This window comes from Pseudorca crassidens, chromosome 10 (genome assembly GCF_039906515.1).
Source record: "Pseudorca crassidens isolate mPseCra1 chromosome 10, mPseCra1.hap1, whole genome shotgun sequence".
NCBI lineage: Eukaryota > Metazoa > Chordata > Mammalia > Artiodactyla > Delphinidae > Pseudorca > Pseudorca crassidens.
The window spans coordinates 16,465,192-16,493,046 of NC_090305.1; the positions used below are offsets into that span (position 1 = coordinate 16,465,192).

At 36.2% G+C, this 27,855-nt stretch overlaps 1 protein-coding gene across 5 annotated transcripts in view; it reads left to right on the top strand.

The window, feature by feature from the left end:
• Positions 1-27,855, top strand: part of CDKAL1 (CDK5 regulatory subunit associated protein 1 like 1) — a 650,929-nt gene that overhangs the window by 460,777 nt on the left and 162,297 nt on the right. For all 5 annotated transcript variants that reach the window (XM_067752107.1, XM_067752108.1, XM_067752105.1 and 2 more), the window contains one exon: positions 15,446-15,626. In XM_067752107.1, coding sequence (XP_067608208.1) covers positions 15,446-15,626 — 181 coding nt within the window. The remainder of the gene's footprint in view (positions 1-15,445; positions 15,627-27,855) is intronic.

Below are 27,855 nucleotides of genomic sequence, written 5' to 3' on the forward strand. Positions count from 1 at the left end.
TGAGACAAATCATAAAGATAAGATCAGAAATAAATGAAAAATAAATGAAGGAAACAATAGCAGAGATCAACATAACTAAAATCTGGTTCTTTGAGATGATAAACAAAATTGATAAACCATTAGCCAGACTCCTCAAGAAAAAAAGGGAGAAGACTCAAATCAATAGAATTAGAAATGAAAAAGGAGAAGTAACAAGTGACACTGCAGAAATACAAAGGATCATGAGCGATGACTACAAGCAACTCTATGCCAATAAAATGGACAACCTGGAAGAAATGGACAAATTCTTAGAAAAGCACAACCTTCTGAGGCTGAACCAGGAAGAAATAGAAAATATAAACGGAACAATCACAAGCAGTGAAATTGAAACTGTAATTAAAAATCTTCCAAGAAACAAAAGCCCAGGACCAGATGGCTTCACAGGCGAATTCTATCAAACATTTAGAGAAGAGCTAACACCTATCCTTCTCAAACTCTTCCAAAATATAGCAGATGGAAGAAGACTCCCAAACTCATTCTACAAGGCCACCATCACCCTAATACCAAAACCAGACAAAGATGTCACAAAGAAAGAAAATTACAGGCCAATATCACTGATGAACATAGATGCAAATATCTTCAACAAAATACTAACAAACAGAATCCAACAGCACGTTAAAAGGATCATACACCAGGATCAAGTGGGGTTTATCCCAGGAAGGCAAGGATTCTTCAGTATATGTAATCAATCAATGTGATACACCACATTAACAAATTGAAGGAGAAAAATCATAAGATCATCTCAGTAAATGCAGAGAAAGCTTTTGACAAAATTCAACACCGATTTATGATAAAATCCTTCCAGAAAGTAGGCATAGGGGGAACTTTCCTCAACTTAATAAAGGCCATACATGACAAACCCACAGCCAACATCGTCCTCAATGGGGAAACACTGAAAGCATTTCCACTAAGATCAGGAACAAGACAAGGTTGCCCACTCTCCCCACTATTATTTAACATTGTTTTGGAAGTTTTAGCCACAGCAGTGAGAGAAGAACAAGAAATAAAAGGAATCCATATCGGAAAAGAAGAAGTAAAGCTGTCACTGTTTGCAGATGACATGATACTATACATAGAGAATACTAAAGATGCTACCAGAAAACTACTAGAGCTAATCAGTGAATTTGTTAAAGTAGCAGGATACAAAATTAATGCACAGAAATCTCTGGCATTCCTATACACTAAGGATGAAAAATCTGAAAGTGAAATTAAGGAAACACTGCCATTTACCATTGCAACAAAAAGAATAAAATACCTAGGAATAAACCTACCTAAGGAGACAAAAGACCTGTATGCAGAAAATTATAAGACACTGATGAGAGAAATTAAAGATGATATAAGGAGATGGAGAGATACACCATGTTCTTGGATTGGAAGAATCAACATTGTGAAAATGACTATACTACCCAAAGCAATCTACAGATTCAGTGCAATCCCTGTCAAACTACCACTGGCATTCTTCAGAGAACTAGAACAAAAAATTTCACAGTTTGCATGGAAACACAAAAGACCCCAAATAGCCTAAGCAATCTTGAGAAAGAAAAACAGAGATGGAGGAATCAGGCTCCCGGACTTCAGACTATTCTACAAAGCTCTAGTAATCAAGACAGTATGATACTGGCACAAAAACAGAAATATAGATCAATGGAACAGGATCGAAAACCCAGAGATAAACCCACACACATATGGTCACCTTATTATAGATAAAGAGGGCAAGAATATACAATGGAGAAAAGACAGCCTCTTCCATAAGTGGTGCTGGGAAAACTGGATAGCTACATGTAAAAGAAGGAAATTAGAACACTCCCTAACACCATACACAAAAATAAACTCAAAATGGATTAAAGACCTAAATGTAAGGCTAGACACTATCAAACTCTTAGAGGAAAACATAGGCAGAACACTCTATGACAGAAATCTCAACAAGATCCTTTTTGGCCCACCCCCTAGAGTAATGGGAATGAAAACAAAAATAAACAAATGGGACCTAATGAAACTTGAAAGCTTTTGCACAGCAAAGGGAACCATAAACAAGACAAAAAGACAACCCTCAGAATGGGAGAAAGTATTTGCAAATGAAACAACTGACAAAGGATTAATCTCCAAAATTTACAAGCAGCTCATGCAGCTCAATATCAAAAAAACAAACAACCCAATCCAAAAATGGGCAGAAGACCTAAATAGACATTTTTCCAAAGAAGATATACAGATTGCCAACAAACACATGAAAGGATGCTCAACATCATTAATCATTAGAGAAATGCAAATCAAAACTACAATGAGATATCATCTCACACCCTTCAGAATGGCCATCATCAAAAAATCAACAAACAATAAGTGCTAGGGAGGGTGTGGAGAAAAGGGAAGCCTTTTGCACTGTTGGTGGGAATGTAAATTGATAAAGCCACTAGGGAGAACAGTATGGGGGTTCCTTAAAAAACTATAAATAGAACTACCATATGACCCAGCAATCCCACTACTGGGCACATACCTTGGGAAAACCATAATTCGAAAAGAGTCATGTACCACAATGTTCATTGCAGAACTTATTACAATAGCCAGGACATGGAAGCAACCTAAGTGTCCATCGACAGATGAATGGATAAGGAAGATGTGGCACATATATACAATGGAATATTACTCAGCCTTAAAAAGAAGCAAAATTGAGTTATTTGTAGTGAGGTGGATGGACCTAGAGTCTGTCATACAGAGTGAAGTAAGTCAGAAAGAGAAAAACAAGTACCCTATGCTAACACATATATATGGAATCTAAAAAAAAAAATGGGCATGAAGAACCTAGGGACAGGCTGGGAATAAAGACGCATACCTACTAGAGAATGGACTTGAGGACACGGGGAGGGGGAAGTGTGAGCTGGGACAAAGTGAGAGAGTGGCATGGACATATATACACTACCAAATGTAAAACCGATAGCTAGTGGGAAGCAGCCACATAGCACAGGGAGATCAGCTTGGTGCTTTGTGACCACCTAAAGGGGTGGGATATGGAGGGTGGGAGGGAAGGAGATCCAAGGGGGAAGAGATATGGGTATGTACGTATATATATAGCTGATTAACTTTGTTATAAATCAGAAACTAACATGCCATTGTAAAGCAATTATACTCCAATAAAGATGTTATAAATAAATAAATAAAACCTAAATGGTTACCTGCTAACATTTTTTTTGATCATTATCATCACTCATCAACAAATAGGTAGATGTAATCATTCCTATTTACAGGTGGCTCAGAGAGAGGAAGCAGTAATAGTACCACTAGAAAGAAATCAGGTTTAAATCCCGACAGATTTGGGTCCCCATTTTCTAGCCACACTTTCACAGATTATCTTAGTTTCCTGAGCCTCAGGTCCCTCTTTCACAGAATAGGGATGACAACACATCCCTTCCTGGTCTGCTGTGAAGAGCAAGTAAAGTAATGAATGTAAAGCATTTATAATAGCAGCTGGCGTACAGTACGTGCTTAATAGACGCCAGCTTGCTTTTGTGTTCCTTAAGAGACTAACAGAAATGGGGAACAAGAGCTCCCTTGAACCTGGACTCTTCTCCTTCTGTTACATGCGTAGCACCTATTTCTGCTCACATTTCTTTTGTATCTGGTAGCGTTGATCAGTGTTAGTAGAAAATTTTAGCAGGAGTGCATGATCAGAGTATAAAAGACACAAAAACAAAGTTGACATGACATGATCAGTTTGATATTCTTCATCACAAAAAAATTAGAAGACACTGACATGGTGAAGTGATTTATGTATAAAGTATAAGAAATTCTAAAATGCTCTAGATATGAACAATATTCCAGCTTCAGTGCCTCCTGACAAAAGTCCAAAAGTATCTAACGAAGGAATTACACCAGAACTGAGTTTGTTTCTGGAAGTCTAATTATGTTAAAAACAACTGCACAAATCAAAACTGTTCAGTATAAGTTCACAACTAAAAATAAAGTAAAACTAAATAAAACTAAAAGAATAAAGTTAAAATAGCTCAGACAAGTTTTTACTTAGAAGGTAACTTAAAAGAGCAGTTCTATACACAGTTTTCTGTTCGTTAAGGTTTGCTCAAGTGTGTACACCAATGAGATGAGTACCTAAGTGACACAGATAAGAGATAAGACTGATCCTTCCTTTACCATTTAGTGATTCTGTGATGATTGGCAATTTCTTCCAGCTTTTTGAATCTTATTTCCCTAATGGTGCGTTCCCTATTTCCCACAGGGACAAAATAGAATCTATCTTATGTGGAGGTTGTATTAAATAAGGTGTAAGTTGTTCACATATTGCCTGGCACTTAGTATTATATAATAAATGGTAGTTGTTGTTATCATCTCTCTGTCAGGGTTACAATAATAATAGCTAAAACATGTCAGGCAGTACGTAGCAGGCACTGTCCTGAGCAACTAGTCTATATATTAACTCATTAGTCCTCTTATCTGTGAATACTTTTACTATTCTTATTTTATAGAAAAGGAAACTGAAGCATACTAGTGCTAAATAAGTAATTTGCCCAAGAGCATGCAGCTAGTTAGTGGCAGAGCCCCTCGGTTACACATGGGAAGAGTTTTCTCCTAGATATCCATGTTAAAAAATTAGGGATGAACTCCCAAGCCACACCAGTCTTTCTTTGTCCTAGTGACTCATTATGGCTTTTCAACCCTTATCTAAATGTTGCAGGGCTTTTTCTGTTTTCAGCTCAGGTCCTTTAAGAATTTCTTCGTAAAATTATGAAAATAAATTTAAAGCTGCTGAAAGGTGTCTTAACTTTATTTGAAGAGGTCGTATTGTTTCTCCCTAAATTTCCTCTTCGGTGTGAACAGAATGATTGCTCATTGTCATAAATCAGGAGTTGGGAAATAAGTCCAAGTTTTCCTCCTTCTAGTCCTTCCTGATGGCAGGCTCTGAACATAATTCCCTTTCAACCTTAACCTTACCTTTTATTATCTTTGCCTTTTGCCCCTGTTTGGCCGTATTTAATTCTTGGAGTATGCTTTGTCAAAAGCTTAGCTAATAGGACTTCTTAGAATAAAGTATGTTCTGGAGCAGGGGTTCCCAACCCCTGGCGGTCCTCGGCCTGTTGGGAATCGGGCCGCACAGCCGGAGGTGAGCGACGGGCGAGCAGGGAAGCTTCATCTGCCGCTCCCCATCGCTCGCATTACCGCCTGAACCATCCCCCCCGCCGTCCCCCGCCCCCCACCCACATCCGTGGAAAAATTCCCTTCCATGAAACTGGTCTCTGGGGCTAAAAAGGTTGGGGACCGCTGTTACGGAGGATTGCATAACTATCTCTCTGTCTTTAGAAAGACGTTTTTTGTTCTAGTTTTGTTTCTTTCACTTTTAAGAGGGTTGCTGTGGGTATAATTCAGATACCATCCAGTAAGCACCCAGTGTAAGAGTATGTTTGAAGATTTTTAGTGAATGTATACATTTGTGCAAGCATCGTCACAAGTCAGTTTTAGAACGCTTTGGTTATGACACAGAGTTTCCTAATGCCTGTTTGGAGTGAATCCCTGCTCCCAGGCCCAGGCAACCACTGATCAGTTTTCTGTCTCTCTAGTTTTGCTTCTTGTAGAAATTTCATGTAAATGGAAGCACTAAGTAATCCTTTGTGTCTTCCTTCTTAGGATGTTTTCAGGGTTCATCCATGTTGGTGCATGTATCATTAGTTGGTTCTCTTTTATTTGTAAGTAAATTTCCATTGTATGGGTATGTCACATTTTGTTTATCCATTCACCAGTTGATAGACACTTGGACTGTTTGTAGGTTGAAGCTATTATGAAGAATGCTGCTGTAAAAATCCACATACAAGTCCTTGTGTGGACATATGTTTTAATTTCTCTTGTGTAGATAGCTAGGAGTAGACTTTCTTAGTCACAGTAAGTGTGTATTTAACTTTTCAAACAATTGCCAAACCATTTCCCAAAGTAACTGCACCATTTTGAAGTCCCACCTACGATGGATAAGGGTTCCAGTTTCTCAATACGCACATCGATGTGTGTTGTTTTCTAGTGTTTTTTCAATATAGCCATTCTCCTGGGTATGTGGCATCTTACAAGGTTTTAACTTGCATTGCCCTGATTATTAACGACTTTGGGCAATGTTTTATGCACTTATTAACTATTCATATATCTTCTTTAGTTAAGTGTTAAAATCCTTTGCCCATTGTACGTTTGTGTTGTCTTCCTATTGGTGAGACATAAGAGTTCTTAAAATATTTTGTATACAAAATATACAAATCTTTTTATCAGATACATGATATGCAAATACTTCTTCCCAGTCTATGGCTTCTCTTTTTGTTTTCTTAATGGTGTATTTTCAATAAGTCCAATTTACCAGTTTATCCAATTTTTTTCCATACATTGTGCTTTTGGTGTTGGTGTTATAGCTAAGAAATCTTTTCCTTACTCAAGTCACAAAGATTTTCTTCTGGAAGTTTAGTAATTCTAGCTCTTACATTTATATCTATGATTCATATAGAAGTACTTTTTGTGTATAATATAAGGTAAAGTAAGGGTCTAATAAGTTTTTTTTTTTTTAAAGAAATTGCTTTTTTTTATTCACGTTAGTCTTCAGTGTCAAGCAATGATCAACAACCACCTTTATTGTCATTACTATTTTTTTTTTTAACATCTTTATTGGGGTATAATTGCTTTACAATGGTGTGTTAGTTTCTGCTTTATAACAAAGTGAATCAGTCGTACATAAACATATGTTCCCATATGTCTTCCCTCTTGCGTCTCCCTCCCTCCCACCCTCCCTATCCCACCCCCCCAGGCTGTCACAAAGCACTGAGCCAATATCCCTGTGCCATGCGGCTGCTTCCCACTAGCTATCTACCTTACTACGTTTGTTAGTGTGTATATGCCCATGACTCTCTCTCGCCCTGTCACAGCTCACCCTTCCCCCTCCCCATAACCTCAAGTCCGTTCTCTAGGAGGTCTGCGTCTTTATTCCTGCCTTACCCCTAGGTTCTTCATGACATTTTTTTTTTCTTAAATTCCATATATATGTGTTAGCATACAGTATTTGTCTTTTTCTTTCTGACTTACTTCACTCTGTATGACAGACTCTAGGTCTATCCACCTCATTACAAATAGCTCAATTTCGTTTCTTTTTATGGCTGAGTAATATTCCATTGTATATATGTGCCACATCTTCTTTATCCATTCATCCGATGATGGGCACTTAGGTTGTTTCCATCTCCGGGCTATTGTAAATAGAGCTGCAATGAACATTTTGGTACATGACTCCTTTTGAATTTTGGTTTTCTCAGGGTATATGCCCAGTAGTGGGATTGCTGGGTCATATGGTAGTTCTATTTGTAGTTTTTTAAGGAACCTCCATACTGTTCTCCATAGTGGCTGAACCAATTCACATTCCCACCAGCAGTGCAAGAGGGTTCCCTTTTCTCCACACCCTCTCCAGCATTTATTGTTTCTAGATTTTTTGATGATGGCCATTCTGACTGGTGTGAGATGATACCTCATTGTAGTTTTGATTTGCATTTCTCTAATGATGAATGATGTTGAGCATTCTTTCATGTGTTTGTTGGCAGTCTGTATATCTTCTTTGGAGAAATGTCTATTTAGGTCTTCTGCCCATTTTTGGATTGGGTTGTTTGTTTTTTTGATATTGAGCTGCATGAGCTGCTTGTAAATTTTGGAGATTAATCCTTTGTCGGTTGCTTCATTTGCAAATATTTTCTCCCATTCTGAGGGTTGTCTTTTTGTCTTGTTTATGGTTTCCTTTGCTGTGCAAAAGCTTTTAAGTTTCATTAGGTCCCATTTGTTTATTTTTGTTTTTATTTCCATTACTCTAGGAGGTGGGTCAGAAAGGATCTTGCTGTGATTTATGTCATAGAGTGTTCTGCCTATGTTTTCCTCTAAGAGTTTGATAGTTTCTGGCCTTACATTTAGGTCTTGAATCCATTTTGAGCTTATTTTTGTGTATGGTGTTAGGGAGTGATCTAATCTCATACTTTTACATGTACCTGTCCAGTTTTCCCAGCACCACTTATTGAAGAGGCTGTCCTTTCTCCACTGTACATTACTGCCACCTTTATCAAAGATAAGGTGTCCGTATGTGCATGGGTTTATCTCTGGGCTTTCTATCCTGTTCCATTGATCTATCTTTCTGTTTTTGTGCCAGTACCATACCATCTTGATAACTGTAGCTTTGTAGTATAGTCTGAAGTCAGGGAGCCTGATTCCTCCAGTTCCTTCTTTCGTTCTCAAGATTGCTTTGGCTATTCGGGGTCTTTTGTGTTTCCATACAAATTGCAAAATTTTTTGTTCTAGTTCTGTGAAAAATGCCAGTGGTAGTTTGATAGGGATTGCATTGAATCTATAGATTGCTTTGGGTAGTAGAGTCATTTTCACAATGTTGATTCTTCCGATCCAAGAACATGGTATATCTCTCCATCTATTTGTATCATACTAATAAGTTTTTTTGGGGGGTGGGCATATGGTATCCAATTGCTCCAGCTCCATTTATTGAAAACACTGTCACCTGCCCTCATTGAATTGCCTTGGCAGTTTTGTTGAAAATGAACCGTAAATGTATGGGTGTATTTTTGGACTCTATGCTGTTCCACTGATCTGTCATTATACTGCTACCACACTGTCTTGATAGTGTAGCTTTGTAGTAAGTCTTTTAAGTCAGGTTCATCCATTCCACTAACTTTGTTCTTGTTCAAAATTGTTTTGGCTATTTTAGGTCCTTTACATTTCCGTATAAATTCAGAATCAGCTTGTCAATGTTTTCTACAGAAAAACATCCTGAAATATTTTGATAGTAGTTGCACCAAATCTTTTTTCTTAATTATTTATTTATTTTTTTAAACATCTTTATTGGAGTATAATTGCTTTACAGTGTTGTGTTAGTTTCTGCTATATAACAGAGTGAATCAGCTATACATATACATGTATCCCCATATCCCCTCACTCTTGCGTCTCCCTCCCACCTTCCCTATCCCACCCCTCTTGGCAGTCACAGAGCACAGAGCTGATCTCCCTGTGCTATGTGGCTGCTTCCCACTAGCTAAATATTTTACACTTGGTAGTGTATATACGTCCATGCCACTCTCTCACTTCATCCCAGCTTCCCCTTCCCCCTCCCCGTGTCCTCAAGTCCATTCTCTACATCTGCGTCTTTATTCCTGTCCTGCCTCTAGGTTCTTCAGAACCATTTTTCTTTTTTTAGATTCCATATATATGTGTTAGCATAGGGCACTTGTTTTTCTCTTTCTGACTTACTTCACTCTGTATGACAGACTCTAGGTCCATCCACCTCACTACAAGTAATGCAATTTCGTTTCTTTTCATGGCTGAGTAATATTCCATTGTATATATGTGCCACATCTTCTTTATCCATTCATCTGCCTGTGGACGCTTAGGTGGCTTCCATGTCCTGGCCATTGTAAATAGTTCTGCAATGAACGTTGTGGTACATGACTCTTTTTGAATTACGATTTTCTCCGGGTATATGCCCAGTAGTGGGATTGCTGGGTCATATGGTAGTTCTTTTTTTGCACTGAATCTTAGTATTGATTTGAAGAGACTAACCATCTTAACAACAGTATAATCTTCCAATCCATGAAAATGATATATTTTTCAATTTATTTAGCTGTTCTTTTATTTCTCTCAGCAAATTTTAAGAAACTCTTGATCTGTTTCTCTGCTCAAATTTATCCTTAAGTATTTTTATGCTGTTGTGAATGGAACTGCTTTCTTGATTTCACTTTCTCATTATTCATTACTAATATATAAAAACACAATTGATTTTTTTTAACTTTTTACTTTATATTGGAGTATAGCTGATTAACAGTGTTTTGATAGTTTCAGGTGTACAGCAAAGTGATTCAGTTATACATATACCTGTATCTGTTCTTTTTCAAATTCTTTTCCCATTTAGGTTGTTAAATAGTATTGAGCATAGTCACCTGTGCTATACAGTAGAAAATACAGTTGATTTTTATATGTTGATCCTTAGCTTTAGTGAACTCATTTATTCTAGTAGATTCATTAGATTCCTTAGATTTTCTATGTATGAGATTATGTTACTTGCAAAAAAAAAAAGACTTTTTCCTTTTCAATCTGTATGCTTTTCATTTCTTTCTCTTGCTTTTCTGCACTGATTATAATATTCTACTCCACTAATATTTTGAAGAAGTGAGAACAGAATTCTCTGCCTTGTTACTATTCTTAATGGAAAAGCATTTAGTCTTTCACCAATAAATATGATAATAGCTGTAGGTCCTTTATTAGATTGCAGTAGTTTCCTTCTGTTCTTTCTTCGCTGAGAGTTTTTATCATGAATGGGTGCTGGACTTGTAAACTGAGTTTTCTGCATGTACTAATATCACCATGGGGTTTTTATGCTTTATTCTTTTCATATGGCTTATTGCATTAATTGATATTTGCACATCATACCAACCCTTGCGTTTCTGAGATTAAAAACACGGTCATGATATACAATACTTTTTATGTGTTTTGAGGCTCACTTTGCTTATCTTCTGTTAAGAATTTTTGTCTCTGAGTTCATGAGCGTTATTGGTCTGGAATTATTTCCATCTCTTTCTCTGGTTTTCATACAGGCTACTATTGCTGGACTTGTAAAATGAGTTTCTCATCTATTTTTGAAACAGTCTCTGGGAATTCCCTGGCAGTCCATGGTTAGGACTCGGGTCTCTCCCTGCCAGGTCCCCAGGTTCGATCCATGGTTGGGGAACTAAGATCCCGAAGCAAGCTGCATGGCCAAAAAAAAAAAAAAAAAAAGGAAAGAAATAGTCTCTGTAGGATTAGTTTTATTCTCTCTTAAATGTGACGTCATCTGGGCCTGCATGCCTCCATTGTTTTGTGTTGTTTTCTTTGGTGACAGTATTTTGAATTACAAATTCAATTTTTGTAATAGATAAAAGGCTATGCAGATTTTCTGCTTCTTCTTCAGTTTTTATAATTTATGCCTTTCAAAGAATTTTCCTGTTTCATCTAAGTTTTTAATTTATTGGCTTAAAATTGCTTACAATATACCCTTAGTATCCTTTTAATGTTGATAACAACTGTAGTGCTGTCCCCTCCTTCATGCCTGAAGTCGGTCATTTGTGTCTTCTCTTTTCTTGTCAGTCTACTAGTTTAGTAATTTTATTAATTAGTTTTAAAGATGCACCTTACTTCTATTGTTTTCTTTCTATTTTCTATTTTATTGACTTCTTCTTTTGCCTTTATTATTTCCTTTATTTTACTTTGGGTTTGATTTGCTCCTGTTTTAAAACTTCTTAAGGTGGAAGCTTAGATTATTGTTTACCTCTTTCTAACACAGACATTTAAATCTATAAATTTCTTTCTAAGCACTGATTTAGCTGCATCCCATATATTTAGATATGGTATATTTTTATTTTCATTCCATTCAAGATACTTTTTATTCCCTTTCTACTTCCAGTTTAGCTTCCATGAAATTGTGGAGTAATTGTCCTGGAATTAATCTCTATAGGACTAAAAAATGTTTCTTTTAATCATGTGTTTTGTTTATGCCTAATAATTTTAATAGGTCTGATCCTTTTTCTGATCATTTTTACCGCTTTCTTTTGAGGCAGATAGTGTGTGTTTTAGTCTCACTTTTTTCACATGTGGAATTTGAAGCTCATAATTTATTGATCTAAAGAATGAAATAGAATCATCCTTTTTATATTTTTGCCAGTGAAACACCAAATTGCAAGTGAAAGTCTTGAGGTGTATTAAAGTACAACATTTTTTGTAGTATTTCAAATACAGTATGGCGTGTATATATGTATGTATTTTTAGTCAAGGTGAATAATTAAGTATTTTAAGATATTTGGGGCGTTCTTAAATGCTGGCCTAGTGCCAGCAAATAGGTAGTACTCTACTTACATGTCCCTGATTGATTTTCATAACTAATCATATACCTCAATTCATATGCATAATTGGAAACTTTCTCATTAATTCCATTCCCAAGTTATTTAATGAACTCTTTTTTCAAGTAAATAGCAAGTATAAGTCAGAAAAAAATGGGTCAAGACTTCTCATATTTAAGCTAATTGGACATTTTCATTTTCATCATTCCTGCAGAATTAATACTACTATGAAAATGTAAATATAGAAAGTCTTTTAAATCTTAAAAAGACATAATACCTAGTAATTATATTTATTAGACTCACAGCTTCAATAAATCTGTGGAAATGATCATTTTTAAAAATTTTATGGGTTCGTGCCCCAGTCCGGGAAGATCCCACATGCCGCGGAGCAGCTAGGCCCGTGAGCCATGGCCTCTGAGCCTGCGCGTCTGGAGCCTGTGCTCCACAACGAGAGAGGCGTGAGAGGCCCGCGTACCACAAAAAAAAAAAAAAAAAAAATTTAGTAATTTGAAAATTCATACCGTCTCAAAAAACAGCATTTACTCACAATTAGCATATTAAATATTTGGATTAATACTCTATTTTACACCCCTTAAAATTTCCTTATAGCCACTTAAATCATATGCATGCAATTAGTTTAGAATTTGGTCCACTTCAAACATTTTTGATTTTTCTTATGAACTGAAGAGAATATTTACTAATAAGCAAATTAGCAGTATAAATATGAGATGTTTTATTTGGTTCACCTAAGGAGCCCAGTTATTTTGAAGAACCTAAGTAGCATGATTTGCATATACAAAATCAATGTATAGATGAGCTTCAATATTAAAGTGTAGTCTCTACTTTGAAAACATTTTTGGGGTAATCAGTTTATATTCTTATATACTTTGAAATTTAAACTGCTTTTACTTTTAAATACTAACTTAGGTCTTTCACGAATTCATTGTGTCCTATCCCCACCTCTGTTATTGGTCACCTTTTTGTGTAGATTATCAAATATATTTATACATTGAACATCCCCTTCCTTAACATTTATGATGACTACTGTAAAGGTCTGTCTTTTCTTTTTCGCTATGGACTTTAAGGCCAAAGTAAGCAGGTGTTACATAATACTGAACTCAACTACATTGGATCAAGAAGGATGTGGGGTGAGGCGGGGGGAGGATCAGTAAGGTACTTTCCTTTGGGAATACCCCATAATCTAGTGCCAAGTTCATTCCAATTCATAGCTTGGAACAATAACCTATTGTCTTTGTCGCTGCAGTGTTTCACAGGCAATTTCTCAGATTTTTTTTTTTTCTTCCCCCTAATTTCTTAGGGGAGATGGTCTCTTCTCTGTCACTTCTGCTGTGATCCATTACTTTTATTTTTAGGTGTGGATTTCTTTTGTTCAGAAATAGTTGTAAGTCAACTGTAAAAAATTGCTAATTGAAGTTATTAACATAGTTCTATTTCACATGCTTTAGTTAGTTTAGAAAATAGTCTTTTTATTTACCATTTACTGTAAAAGTATATTTTTTATGGTTTTCAACAATAATTTTGATCATTATCCTTAAAAGAGAAAAATAATTTTATAAAATGATAAAATTTTTTTAAATAATTTTTTTCCAAATATACTGTTGGATTTTTCTGTATGTATATTGTCTCATTTTCTATTTAGCATCAGATAGAAAAGTTCCAGACCTTGGAACTTCCCTTACTAATTAAAGTTCAGTCAAGTTAATAGCTGGGTGAGACTAAGCAGAAATCAAGAAAGAAATATTTTTTAAAATAAATTTGTCATTCTTTCACACAGAATATTGTAGCATACTTATGGAGAAACTCAATGGCCAAAGAGGAGTGACTTCCACGATGCTAACGTATGGACCTGTTGAAAAACAAATGGAGCTTGTTACCCAGTCACTCTGATGAAAAGCTTTTAGTGCTTTATTCTTAAGTATTAAAGGGCAGCAAGAGTCACTATTTATTACGGCAGGTCTTAGTCATGAATGAAAGGGACCAAATCCAAGAACCCAGAGGAAATAGATACAGTTATAGTGAGCAAAGGAAAGATTGTGGATAAACTGTAATTGGTATCCTCAAAGAGTTAAGAAAAGATGTTGCATCTCTAAAAACAGTAAGCTGTGAAAAGGAAAACTGGAAAATGAGGAAGAGCTCTTAGAAATTTAAAATATGATAAACAATTAATTTTTTCAATAGAAGCATTGGAAGATAAACAAGTAAATCTTTCAGAAAGTGTAACAAAAGCACAAGATGGAAAATAATAGTGGAGCAGCTTAGAGGGTCAATCCTGTAGTTTCAACATTCCAAGGAGAGGAGTTGCAGAGAGAGAAAAATGATTTTAAAATAGCATAAAATTAGACCTATAGACCATGAGTCTCCAGATTGTACCTGTACAAATATTTCAGTACTTAATCCAAGACCTACTATCATGAAATTTTAAAACATTGAAAAAAATTAGTAGCCTAAAAGCTTTCAAAAAGATAGTGGGGCACTTGTAAAGAAGTTTGCATCAGAGTGGATCTGGACATCTCATCTCAACCTTGCCAACTTAAGAAAAAAAAAGGGAACAATACAAAATTCTGATGGGTAATACTTTTCATTTTGGAGGGCTATGCACCCCACACTATCAGTCAGTTGTGTGTGGATTAAGACATGTTCAGAGATGCTAAAACAATAACAACAAAATTTCCCCGCCACTCTTTTTGATGAAGCTTCTGAAAGAATGCTCCAGCAGAATTAAGGAGAATAGAATAGTCAAGAATTAGGAAGACATAGGATCCAGAAAAAAAAGGGGGGGGGGGTTGGAAAGAAAACCAAGGAACCACATTCAAGGATGATAGCTGGTTCATTATGAAAGCAGCACATACTTGAAGAAAGTTAGGAGTGGCATTTCCAGAGAGAAAAATGGAACTGGTAAATTATATAGTACACTGAGAGTTTAGAAAGTAGTATTGGTTTTTGATAGAACTGATGGATCTTCTGGAAAACATTTACATAGGTACATAGAATATTAAGCAATTTTTTTTTAAAAAAGGCAATTATCAACTCTAGGAAAAATTAAATATGGCAAAAGAAAACTTACTGAGTATACCAGTTGGCTGTGAAAGTGAACAATATCTCAGCATTTATACCACTGGAAATACTATTAACACTATTAATTTAACTAAAAATTGAGCAGTGATTATGTTGGAAGGGGAGGGATAGAGTAGTTTAAAGAGCTGAATCCTCATTGAAGTCTGCAAATATTGCCTAATAGTCAATAAGTCTAGAAATAGAATAAGCATCAATATTAAAATATAGAAGGATGAAGAAACATCTGAAATTTTTTAAAATGGGTATTTCCTGAGGATGATAGGGGGCCGTGTTTTCCATAAACTTTTAATATTTAGGGCATTTTAAAACTGTTTGCAAATGTCCCTTTCCTAAAAATTTAATTTTAAAGGAATAGTGGTATTTAAAATGTCAAGGAAATAGAATAATTATGGACTGTAGTCAACTTTGTACATTTTTGTTTTATTATTTTCTAGAGTTCCTGGAATAACTATTGCTACAGACATTATCTGTGGTTTTCCTGGAGAAACAGACCAAGATTTTCAAGAAACAGTGAAACTTGTTGAAGAGTACAAATTTCCAAGTCTCTTTATTAACCAATTTTACCCAAGACCAGGAACTCCTGCTGCAAAAATGGAGCAAGTTCCAGCGCAAGTGGTAAGATACTTTTCTTGTAAGGTATTATATTTAGCCAACAGCTATAAAAATGCAGCTGTGTTGCCTGCCTTAACACAACTAGCTCATGGTATAACCAACCCTTAAGTTACGAAATACGGAATGTTTGTTCCCAGTTGGGGTCAGGGGCAGGGAGACCTTGGTACATTAAATGACCTTAGGCAACTATAATAGTACCTTTTTTTTTTTCTCTTGAAGAGTGAGGTTCAGATGACACGGGGAAAATTTTTTAAACTAATATCTAGTACTAACTGTTTATAGGATAAAGCCTTGGGTCTTTCACAATAAGGCAAAACTTAAATATTTGTGAGCTTGGAGGCTTCCCTGCTTCTTAAGAGATGCTTTTCATAATTTGTTACTTTCTGAGGGTCCCCTGGTTTTCCTACTTTTCCATGGGATAGATATGATGCTGTCTGTCTATTTCGGATGTGTGTTGCTTTCACAGTGAACCTCAATTTACATGTTCATAGATATATTAGAATAAGATGACCTGAAATAAATGTGAAAAAGTTTGAGAGCCAGTAAAGGCAAACTGTTTCCCAGAATGCACCAGAAATTAATGACCTCAAACAAACATTTAGTTTCTAGATTCATTGGCCCAAGATGAAAAAATGTTAGTAAGCCTTAAGAGGAAGTAGAATTTGTTTCACTGAAAATTTTCTGCTTTGTTTCTGATTACCAAAACAAATTGTGTGCTACCATTAATTTTTCATAAACATAAAAAGAAATCAAATGAACTAATTACTTTTTATATCTAAATTACAATTTCTATTGATGTATAATTTGCATTCAGCAAAATTACCTCTTTCCAGCATATAGTTCTTTGAATTTTGATGAAAGCATTCACTGGTGTAACTGGTCCCACAATCAAGATACAGAATGGTTCTATCAGGGCCCCCTGCCAAACTCCCTTTTACTTTTTTTGTAGTTGTCTACTCTCTCCATCCCCAGCTCCTTAACAACTACTGTTCTATTGTCCTTATAGTCTAATTCATTCTTTTTTAAACTTCTTTAATAAAAAAAGTTTTTAAACTTCAAAATACCTGCAGAAAAGTGTACAGCTGTATGTTTTCATAAAGTGAATACTTCCATGTAACCCTCAGTCTGATCAAGAAATAGGACATTAGCAGTACCCCAGAGGTCCCCATCATGCCTTTCTCTTTACTATCCTCTCCTATTTCCCAACAGAAACCACTATCCCTCATTCTGAAATATTAGTTTGACCTGTTTTTAAACTTCATATAAATGAAAGAATTCATCAGTGTTTGAATGTTGGGTTTTTAAGTTTAACATTGTGTCGGTGAGAGTAGTCTGTTTTTGCTAGTAGCTGTATCTCATTCATTTTCTTTGCTATATAGTATTCCATTATGCAAATCACAATTTGTCCATCCTAATGTGAAAGAAGAATTGGGTCTTTTCAACATTCCATTGTTAGTATTGCAACTAATACAGCTGTCAGCTTTCCTGCTTGTATCTTTTATTTGACTCGTGTATGTAAACATTTCTGCTGGGTGTTTAGCTAGGAGTATAATTGCTGGATCATAGGAAATACAATTACTCTGCTCTACTAGATGCTGCCCAATAGTCTTCCCAACTAGTTGAATTTAGAGTTCAGTGGCAGTATATCTAAAAATGCCAGTGACTCTGTATTCTTGCCAGCAGTTGGCAGTGTGTTTTTATTAGTAACCATTCTGATGGGAATGTAATGTAATCTTTTTTTGTGGGGGGGGCTATGTTGGGTCTTTGTTGCCACACATGGGCTTTCTCTAGTTGGGGCGAGCGGGACCTACTCTTCGTTGTGGTGCGTGTGCTTCTCATTGTGGTGGTTTCTCTTGTTGCGGAGCATGGGCTCTAGGCACATGGGCTTCAGTAGTTGTGGCACAAGGGCTCAGTAGTTGTGGTGCACGGGCTTAGTTGCTCCGCGGCATGTGGGATCGTCCCAGACCAGGGCTTGAACCCGTGTCCCCTGCATAGGCAGGTGGATTCTCAACCACTGCGCCACCAGGGAGGTCCTGTAATGTAATCTAATTGTGGTTTTATACCTCCCTGTCAACTGTTGATACTGAATACCTTTTATGTGTTTATTGGAGATTTGGATACACTTTTTCGTGAAGTGCCTGTTCACACCTTTGCCTCTTTATCTCTTGGCTTACCTGTCTTGTTTGTTTCCTCCCCTGTTCCTTCCTCTGATTTATAGGAATTATTTGTGTTTTCTGAATAGAAATCCATTGTTGGTCATGGTAATCTAAGTACCTTCCATTCTATAACCAGTCTTTGCACTCTTTTAATGGCACCTTTTGAAGAGCATTCTTAATTTTATGTAGAATTTATCAATATTTTTCTTCTGTTTTAGTGTTTTTTTGGGTCCTGTTTAAGATTACCTTCCCCACATTGTCATGAAGATACCCTCCCCACAAAAGATACTCTTAGATTTTATGATTTTGCCTTTTACTTTTAGATCTTTAATACAGCTGGAATTTATTTTTGTTTAGATTATGAGGTACGGAGGTCAAGACTTTTTTAAAAATATAAGGATATCCATTTGAGTCATCACCACTTATGGAATACCTCATCCTTTACCCACTGCTCTGCCTGGTCACCTTTATCATAAATCAGCTGTCTCTACACGTGGGTCTGTTCTGGAACACTATTCTGTTCCTTTGGTCTGTTGATTTCTCCCCAAAATCACAAAGTTAATTACTGTAGCTTTGTAATAAGTCTTGATATTGGCAGTGTAAGTATTCCAAATGTTTTTTCCTTGAAAATTGTCCTGACTATTCTTGATTCTTTGACTTTCTAAATTTGTCAACTTCCACCAAAAAATCCTGCTGGAATTTTAATTGATATTGTATTGATTCTATAGATCATTTGGGGGGAAATTGACATTGTAGTAATATCAAGTTTTTCATCTTTGAATAAAATATAGCTCTTAGTTATTTTAATCTTCTTTAATTTCTCTCAGTAATGATAGTTTTCTGTATACAAGCCTTGCATATCATTTATTATTTTTATCCATATGTGTGTATTCCCTTGATATTATTAATCATTTTTAATTGTTACTACTATTTAGAAATAGAATTGATTTTAACATATTTACCCTTCACCCATCAACTTTGCTGAATTTATTTATTCTAATAGTTTTTCTGTAGGATTTTTTTTTCTTCCAGTTTTTCTGCATATACAGTTGTATTATCTGAGGATAGTTGCAGTTTTACTTCTTCCTTTTCAATCCTCGTAACTTTTATTTCTTATTGTATTGCCTGGAACTTCCAGTACACTACTGAATAAAATTGGGTAGTTTTCTCTTCTTTCCTAACTCAAGAGTGGAGTTTACAGAATTTCACCATTCAGTATAAAAGTTAACTGTAGTTTGGGGATTAGGGAAGTCCCTTTCTAAGTCCTAATTTACCGTGTGTGTGTGTGTGTGTGTGTGTGTGTGTGTGTGCGTGTGTGTGTGTGTAAATTAGGTAAATTATGTGTGTGTGCATGCACGCTTTAATCATGAATAGAATTAAACTTTTATCACTTTCTTTTCATCTACTGAAATAATCATATGGTTTGTGGTGTTAAGTCTGTTAATATTGTGAATTCTACTGAATGGCTTTTGAATATTTAAATCAACCTTGCATTCCTGGGATAAACTTCTCTTGGTCATGATGTATTATTTTTGATATATTATTTCAGTCAGTTTGCTCAAATTTTGTGAGGAATTTTTACATCTTTGTTCACGGAAAATTTTGATCTGTAGTTTTCTGGTAATGTCTTCTTAATTTTGGTTTCAGAGTAATGTTGGCCTCATAAAATGAGTTGGGAAGTATTCCTTCCTCTACATTTTGCTGGAAGAGTTTGTATAGTATTTCTATTATTTTCCCTTAAATATACCTAGAATTACCTAATGTATTAAGTGGAATTGTAAGATGGCCCCAGAAACTCCCTCATCCCTTCCGCCCTCATTAGGGTACATACTCTATGTAATCCCTGGGACTGTTAATTTGATATTTGCTCTACCCTTTGGTTTCTTGGTTCTGCCCTCTGAGTCATTTTTCCTTGTTCATGAAAGCAGTTTCTCAAAAACATTGTGGCTCTTCCCTGTATTTCGCTGGAGTTTATTCCGTTAGACAAAAATCACATCAACAGATCTTTATGATATGATGCCTTCTCTACCTTAGCCCCCTGCTGAGTACTTTTCTTTGTATTTTTCCTCCTTGGAATTCCTGGAGCTTCTTTACTCTGCCCTGACCTCTTTCATCAGCTTTGGAAAATGTCAGCCATTCTCTCTCCAGGTATTTCTTTTGCTCCATTCTCTCTTTCTCTTCTCTCCTAGAATTTCAGTTATACATGTTATGATATCCAATGTCTGATTTATCCTTTTCTATATTTTTCCTTCTTTGTTCTGTTTCTGGATGTTCTCTCCTCACCTCTTTTCTAGTTTCTTGCTATTCACAGTAGTGAACAGCAAGGTGAACAGCAACAGTAGCATGTGTGGTCCCTAGAGAAGCAGCACTGCTGTCCACCCATGGGGCTGCTGGAAATGCAGGCTCTCAGGCCCCACCCCATCCCAGACCTTCTCAGTCATTCTTCGTCTCCACATGATTTGTCTGTACATTAAAATTTATGAAGTGCTATTCTAGTTTACTAATCCTTTATTCATCTGTTTTTAATCTGCCATCAAACCCATAAATGGAATTTCTCATTTTAATTTTTTACTTCTAGAATTACAATTTGATTCTTTTTTTTTATAGATTCCAGTGTTCTAGTGAAGTTCCCCGTACTTTCCTCTATATTTTTTGAACATATTTAATCGGTTACCTTAAAGCCCATACTGAATTCTCCAATATCTGGATCTAATGTTGGTTTGTTTGTATTGTCGTTTTTTTCTTGATTTTGATCATTTGTCTTCTCTTTCCATATACCTGATCATTTTTATTATATGACTACCATTGTTTATTTAAAAAAAAAACAACTATAGGGTCTAGACTGTAATGTATCTTCCTCTTGGAGTACTTAATTTTGCTTCTGCTAGACTCCAAGATAAGGACTGATTATTTGAATTGATCTGAGATTGATTTTTCAAACTATTTTTCAGCCTTTCTGAGGATTGGGTTATTTCTGACTTGCCCTTACTTTTTGAAGGCAGGCAGGGGTGTGTTGGTTTTTAACACCTGACATTCAGCAGGAAGGGTTCTGATTTATAGCTTTTGCTGATTTCCATAGTGTAAATACTTCCACTCTTGCCAGTTTCAAATCACCACTGTGATATCACTGAACAGCACATGAAATTGGGAAGAGATGCACATAATCAACTCTGGTGAGCTGGTAAAAAGCCTGAGCTGACATACCACCCTATGGAGCTCTTCAGGATCTCAGCTGAAATCCTGTGCTGGTTAGCAGGGCCTTTTTTTACGGCAGGTCTTCCACTCTGATTTTTGTCTCTGCAGGATCATGAGAATGCTTCAGGCTCTGCATAGTTTCTCGGCCTCTTAGCTTTTACCTGGCTGCTCAGTCTCCCAGTCACTGCTTACAAATTAATAAACACCCAGAAGGGAAAAGTAGATCCAAATGTTGAGCTTCTCTCCAGGATCTTAGTTCCTCAGGTTCTCACTGCGTTGGTAGCTTTTTGATGTTCAAACAGTACATATTATAAATTTTATTCACCTTTTCTAATTGTTCTTGGCAAGATCATTGGTCTGATACAAGCTGGTTTGCCTTAGCCAGAAGCAGAACTCATTGCATAAGATCAGCTTTCAGATGCTTTTTATTTTGCTCTTTTATCTTTTAAACATAGCCCCTTAGCATCTTCCTTACATTTTTTTTAGCTTCTGTCACCCAATCCTGGCATAGCAGAACCATTTTTTTTTTTAGACTTTATATTTTAGAGCAGTTTTAGGTTCATAGCAAAATTGAGTAGAAAGTACATGGAGTTCCCATATACTCTGCCACACACACATACAACTTCCCCTGATATCAACATCCCACACCAGAGTGTGGTACGTTGGTTACGTCGCTGAACCTGCATTGGGACATCATTTCACCCAAAGTCACTAGTTTACATTTCAGTCTACATTCTTTGCATTTGTGGAAATGTGTAAAAACATGTATCTACCATTATAGTATCGTACAGAATAGTTGCCCTTCTCTAAAAATTCTCTGTGCTCTACCTGTTCATCCCTCCCCTACCCCCCAACACCTGGGAACCACTGATTATTTTTACTGTATTCATAATTTTGCCTTTTCCAGAATGTCAGATAGTTGGAATCCTAGAGTGTTGTATCCTTTTCAGATTGGCTTATTTCACTTAGTAATGTGCATTTAAGGTTTCTCTATGTCTTTCTGTGGTTTGATAGCTCATTTCATTTTAAAACAACAGAAATTTATTGTCCAACAGTTCTGAATACTGAAGTCCAGAGGCAGGCTTCCTCTGGACCATGTAGGAAAATCCTTCCTTGCCTCTTCCAAGCTTGGGGTGGTTTGCTGCTAATCTTTTTCCTTTGCTTGTAGCTGCCTTCATTGTCACATGGTATCCCTGTGTGTGTCTGTCTTCACATGGCTATTTCTTGTAAGGACCCCAGCCATATTAGATTAGGGACCCGCCCTATTCCTCATCTCAACTCATTACATCTGCAGTGACCCTCTTTCCAAATAAGGCTGCATTTTGAGATTATGGGGGTTAGGACTTCAACATATCTTTTATGGTGGGAGATAACAACTCAATCCACACACTTCTCTAAATTTCTGTAATTATGCTCTAGGTAAAAACTAGCCTGGAAGAGTTTCATCTTTATAAAATTCAGAATCTTAAATAAAAGGAATTAAGTATTAATGATGAAACTCTTTGATGACCTGCCATCAAAGAGAGGATATATCATGTGCATTGAATCTCCCTGGTTTTCCTAAATTTATCAAAAATTAACAACTCTCTACCCTAAGGTAAGTACTTTATGAAACTGCTTACCAACTGGACGTCACTAAAACACTGCTACAAAATAGATATCCATTCTTTCTTACCTAATTTGTTTCCCATTTCCTTGCCTAAAAAATCAACAATGAAGATGGGCTCTAACCCCTTATCGGAAGAAGACCACAATATCAGTTACTTTCAAACAACACTTTTTATTCTGTCTTTAGAGCTCCTCTTAGTGAAAATATATTGTTTTCTTAGGTATATTTTATTTCCACTAAAATCAACCCCCCCCCAAATGTTCTTCTCCGATAAATGACATGAATAATTTCAGTATACTTTTCCCTTTCCCATAACTACGTTTACATGAATCCTAGTATTAATGTAAGTAAATCTCAGTGCTTTTCATGCTTTATAGTAGAGCTCTGATAAGTGAACTAAATTTTGTGTATTTTTTAATCCTTTAAATCATCAAATGGATAAAAGCACCATACAGTTGAGTTTTGCATTTGCATAGGTGGGAGGGGCAGATTTTTTGCCAATCCTTTATTGCCTGCTGAAAAAAAAGTATAACCCTCTTAAATGATAATGAAAATAACTTAGGCAATGTATTTTCATGATCGGGATAGACTAAAATTTTTTTCTTAGCTTTTGCAAGCTTATTAATTTATAAGATTTAATAGTGGAATCACTTAAGCTAATTGGGAGTGACCTTAGACTTTTAGATGAAAGGTCAAATTTGCATGTTTACATTTTCTATTTCATTGAGTCTTCCTTGAGTAGTCTTCATTAATCTTAAGTAATTCTATTAGTATTTTAAAATTATGGCTGAGGTTCTTAGTCTGCCAAGAAAAGGTAACTTAAGTTTAAAAAGTCATTTGATTCTTAGCTATCAATTCCAGACTTTGTTTTTAGAAAATTTTGATGAAAAATAATGAAGTTGTAATGAAATCTTTATTTTAAGAGGCCTATGACTTGAAAAAATAATTTTTAGGTGATGAGAGTAGCTTTGGAATTTTCATATTGGTTTAAAATGTTAAATTGTGATATTAAATCCACCTGCTTGCTTGTCTTACATCTTGGAACTAAGATAATGTCTTTAGATATATATTAGCACAAAAGAATCATAACTCACTTACCTGCAGTTTCGAGAACATGTACCCGAGGGATGACGAGGCCACAGTAGATGCTTCCTGCCTCAGCTCTGAGGAGTGTGGGTGCACGTTTCTGAGGCACCTGGAGGGCCATCCTTGAGACTGATCCAGGCAGCTTTGCTGAAATTGTCCCCAGTAGGCTTCCCTGTGAGGGAGTGAATTTTTGCTGGAGGTATTCAAACCAAGGCCAGGTGACCGCTTGGAATAGATGTTGAATAAGAAATGTTCTTGGGCTTCCCTGGTGGCACAGTGGTTGAGAGTCCGCCTGCCGATGCAGGGGACACGGGTTCGTGCCCCGGTCCAGGAAGATCCCACATTCCGCGGAGCGGCTGGGCCTGTGAGCCATGGCCGCTGAGCCTGCGTGTCCGGAGCCTGTGCTCCACAACGGGAGAGGCCACAACAGTGAGAGGCCCGCGTACTGCAAAAAAAAAAAAAAGGTTCTTAAATCATATGTGGGTTTAAGAACAATGACATATAATGGCTTTCCCAAATTTAGCTGCCTATAAGTTCCTTTAAAAAGCAAAACAGAGAAATAAAGCAGATAGAAAGAGCTTTGTTACTTTCTCTAAATGTTTTTAAAAGTTTGTTGTTTCTGAGTATGATCTAAAGTTTAACACCTCAGTATTTTAGAGACTATCAAGTTGCCTTAATGAAAGGAATTCTGATATTTTTGCCTTACTTGATAGTATAATTACATTATTTACACAGTCTCTGATTTTCAAATTAAAGTTTTTCCTTGGGGGAGAGGTAAAAATATTTTCAAGAGTTTTTAAACTCTAGACTGTCCATTATACTTTATTCTAAATTGATTTCCAAACATATGTCGAGGGAAGCCCCTTTTCTCAAGATTATTTTTGTTTTGACTTCTCTTTTCAAAAGGAATATTTTGGGATTCTTACACGATTGTATTCAATTCTTCCAGTGAGTCTTTTTTTTTAATTTATTTTATTTTTATTTGGTTTTGGCTGCACTGGGTCTTTGTTGCTGCGTGTGGGCTTTCTCTAGTTGCGGTGAGCGGGGGCTGCTCTTCGTTGGGGTGCATGGGTTTCTCATTGTGGTGGCTTCTCTTGTTCCGGAGCACAGGCTCTAGGTGCGCAGGCTCAGTAGCTGTGGCTCGCGGGCTGTAGAGCGCAGGCTCAGTACTTGTGGCTTGCGGGCTGTAGAGTTCAGGCTCAGTAGTTGTGACTCATAGGCTTAGGTGCTCCGTGGCACGTGGGATCTTCCCGGACCAGGGCTCGAACGCATGTTCCCTGCATTGGCAGTTGGATTCTTAACCACTGTGCCACCAGGGAAGCCCTCCAGTGGGTCTTTTAAGTTTCTTTTTTCTGGACATATCATTTCTCTTTTAATTTCCTCTTTTGGTAGAGTGTTTAGCCTGACCATAGTTTTGTTTTTAATAGATTTCAGCAGATCACTTAACAGAGTCTTTTATGATGACTGTAGTAACATTAGGAAGTATGAACTAGATTATAATCCAGAGAGGTGGTTGGGAATAGCCTACCTACTTCATGTGAGTTTTTATACAGATGGTATTCGTTTAACAAATGGAGAATTGAATTGAATGATCTCTAAGGCCCCTTGAAACTCTTAATAATCTTTGATTCTCTATCATTTGGTTTTAAGGCCGCCTTTCAAACCATGTTTAGAAATTTTAGGTGCTTTATTTTTCTAGATCATTGGCCTAAATATGTTTTTGGCATTTCCCTATTCTTTCACCTTTTACTTTACTGTGAATCCAATGACTTTTTGTTTGTGTAATCAATAAATTGAATGACTTCTTCTTGAATGTGAACTAGGAATGTTAAACATAATAATTAAATTAGTTGATTGTATGGCTCAAAATGGCGGCAATGAGACCAGCTGTGGTAGAGAGAATAATTGGCCCCCAAAGATGTCCACACCCTAATCCCCAAACCTGTGAATACGTTACCTTACAGAGTAAAAAGGACTTTGAAGATGTGATTAAGTTAAAGCATTTGAAATGGAGAAATTATTGTGGATTATCTGGGTGGGATCAGTGTAATCACAAGGGTTCTTATAAGAGGAAGGCAGGAATGTTAAAGTTAGAGGGGGGGAGATGTAAGGCCAGAAGCAGAGATCGGAATAATATGCTTTGAAGTTCAAGGACAGGACCATGAGCTAAAAAATGCACATGTCCTCTGGAAACTGGAAAAGGTCAGGAACAGATTCTCCCTTAGACACTCCAGAAAGAGTGCCAGCACTCTTGAAAGTGCAGCACTGCCAGCACTTTGATTTTAGCCCATGAGACCCGTTTTAGGCTTCTCACTCCCAAAACTAGGAAAGAGGTAGCACTAGTGAGACCACTATTTATTTTTACTGCCACAGGTGGATTTTCTGTTTTTCTTTTTTGTTTCATTTTGTTTTGTTTTTGAAAAGCTTGCTCCTGATTCCTCTCAGCCTAAATCATTCTTCAGAAAATCCCAACCTTCTCTCAGTGTATGCTCACCGCTCCCCCTAATTTTCTGCCCTCTGACCTCTTGCCTACCTGCCTGCCACAGAGAACTGCCTAACTTTTTATTAAGTCCTGATGTGACATTAACAAACTGAATTCCATTATCACATAAATCAGCTTTCATGTAGTCAGACCCACAGGACTAGACACGTGTAGACTGTAACTCCAGGATGGAGCCATGTTATGTTCAGGATGGTAAAGGCAGGAAAAGCACAGATTTTTGTTGATACCTGAAACCCTTTCTTATGACTCTTCTGTTAAATACAAGCCATTGTAAGAAAAAATCAGGGATGGCTATACTTTGGAACCATGGGTTTGTCTTGGGAATCCTAGTATTTCAAGTTTTCTAAAATAACCCAACTTTAGGACAATGAAGAGTCAGATATGATTTGAGAGCCTTGAGTGCAGTGATAGCAGTCTGAATTTGTACTTCATCGTGACCTTATAGAAAATCTTTTTTTTTAACTTCTGTAGAAAAAAAATGCACTTAACTTGTTTCTTATGATGTTTTAATTTCTTGCTTTCATTTTGGCATTTATTTTTATCCTGCTTCTTTTATGAATTTATAATCACCAAAACAGTGGGAAGATATGTGGGTATAAGTTTGTCTCTCAGATGCTGAATGGTGGTGGGTATTAGGGTTGAGAAGGACTGAGTGAATTTATATTAAATAAAGGAATATAAATTCTATCCTTTGCAAAGTCATCTTTATTATATTTTAGTCTGACTTTTTCAGTGATGATTACATGCTTTGATTTATATAAGTTTCAGAAAAGTTAGAAGGATCTACATAATTCTTTTACGCCTTTTATATGAACTTGATTTATTAAAGTTGTAATATTCAATTTGAACTCATTTTTTATTACCTTAATAACAAGTTTAGAACTGAGTAGACTTTGGAGTAACTTCTAAAGATAAAGAACCTTATGATCTATCTTATTTCTTGACCTTATTTTTTACTGTGATAACTATGGTTCATTAATAACTCCATATTTATAACCTTCCAAGGGATTTATAAGTGTAGTTCCAAGTATTAGAGCTAATGTTAAATGTGTATTTAGGTCAACAGAATATATTTGGTAATTTAATATGACACTCTTTTCTAACTCCTGCCTCTTAGAATCATGTTTATTTCATAATTAAGGACTAACAAATCAAATATAACCAGATAAGCATTCAAATGGATAAAACTGTACTCTACTAATTACGTTCTGAGATCATATAATCTATGATGAATATCCTGATTCTTTATTTTTGCTACTCATAATAAAGCACCTTTATAGAAGTGATATATAAGATTCAAAGGGCAGGGAAAAGAAACTTCCATTGTTTGAATGTAACACATGCCAGAATTGTATAGTCTGTGCCTTTCGTGTACTTTGTCCTGTGTTATTCTTCCAACAATATTTTCAGGTATCTGGTATTATTTTTTACTTTACAGATGAGTTAGCTGAGGCTCAGAGAAGTTAAGTAAACTCGCTAAGTAACTACTAAGTGAAACGCTGGAGACTTAGTCTCCATTCTTTGACTCTTTGCTCCATGCTCTTTTTTTTTTTAATAATTAATTTTTATTGGACTATAGTTGCTTTACAATGTTGTATTAGTTTCTACTGTACAGCAGAGTGAATCAGCTATACATATACATATACCCCCTCTTTTTTGCATTTCCTTCCCATTTAGGTCACC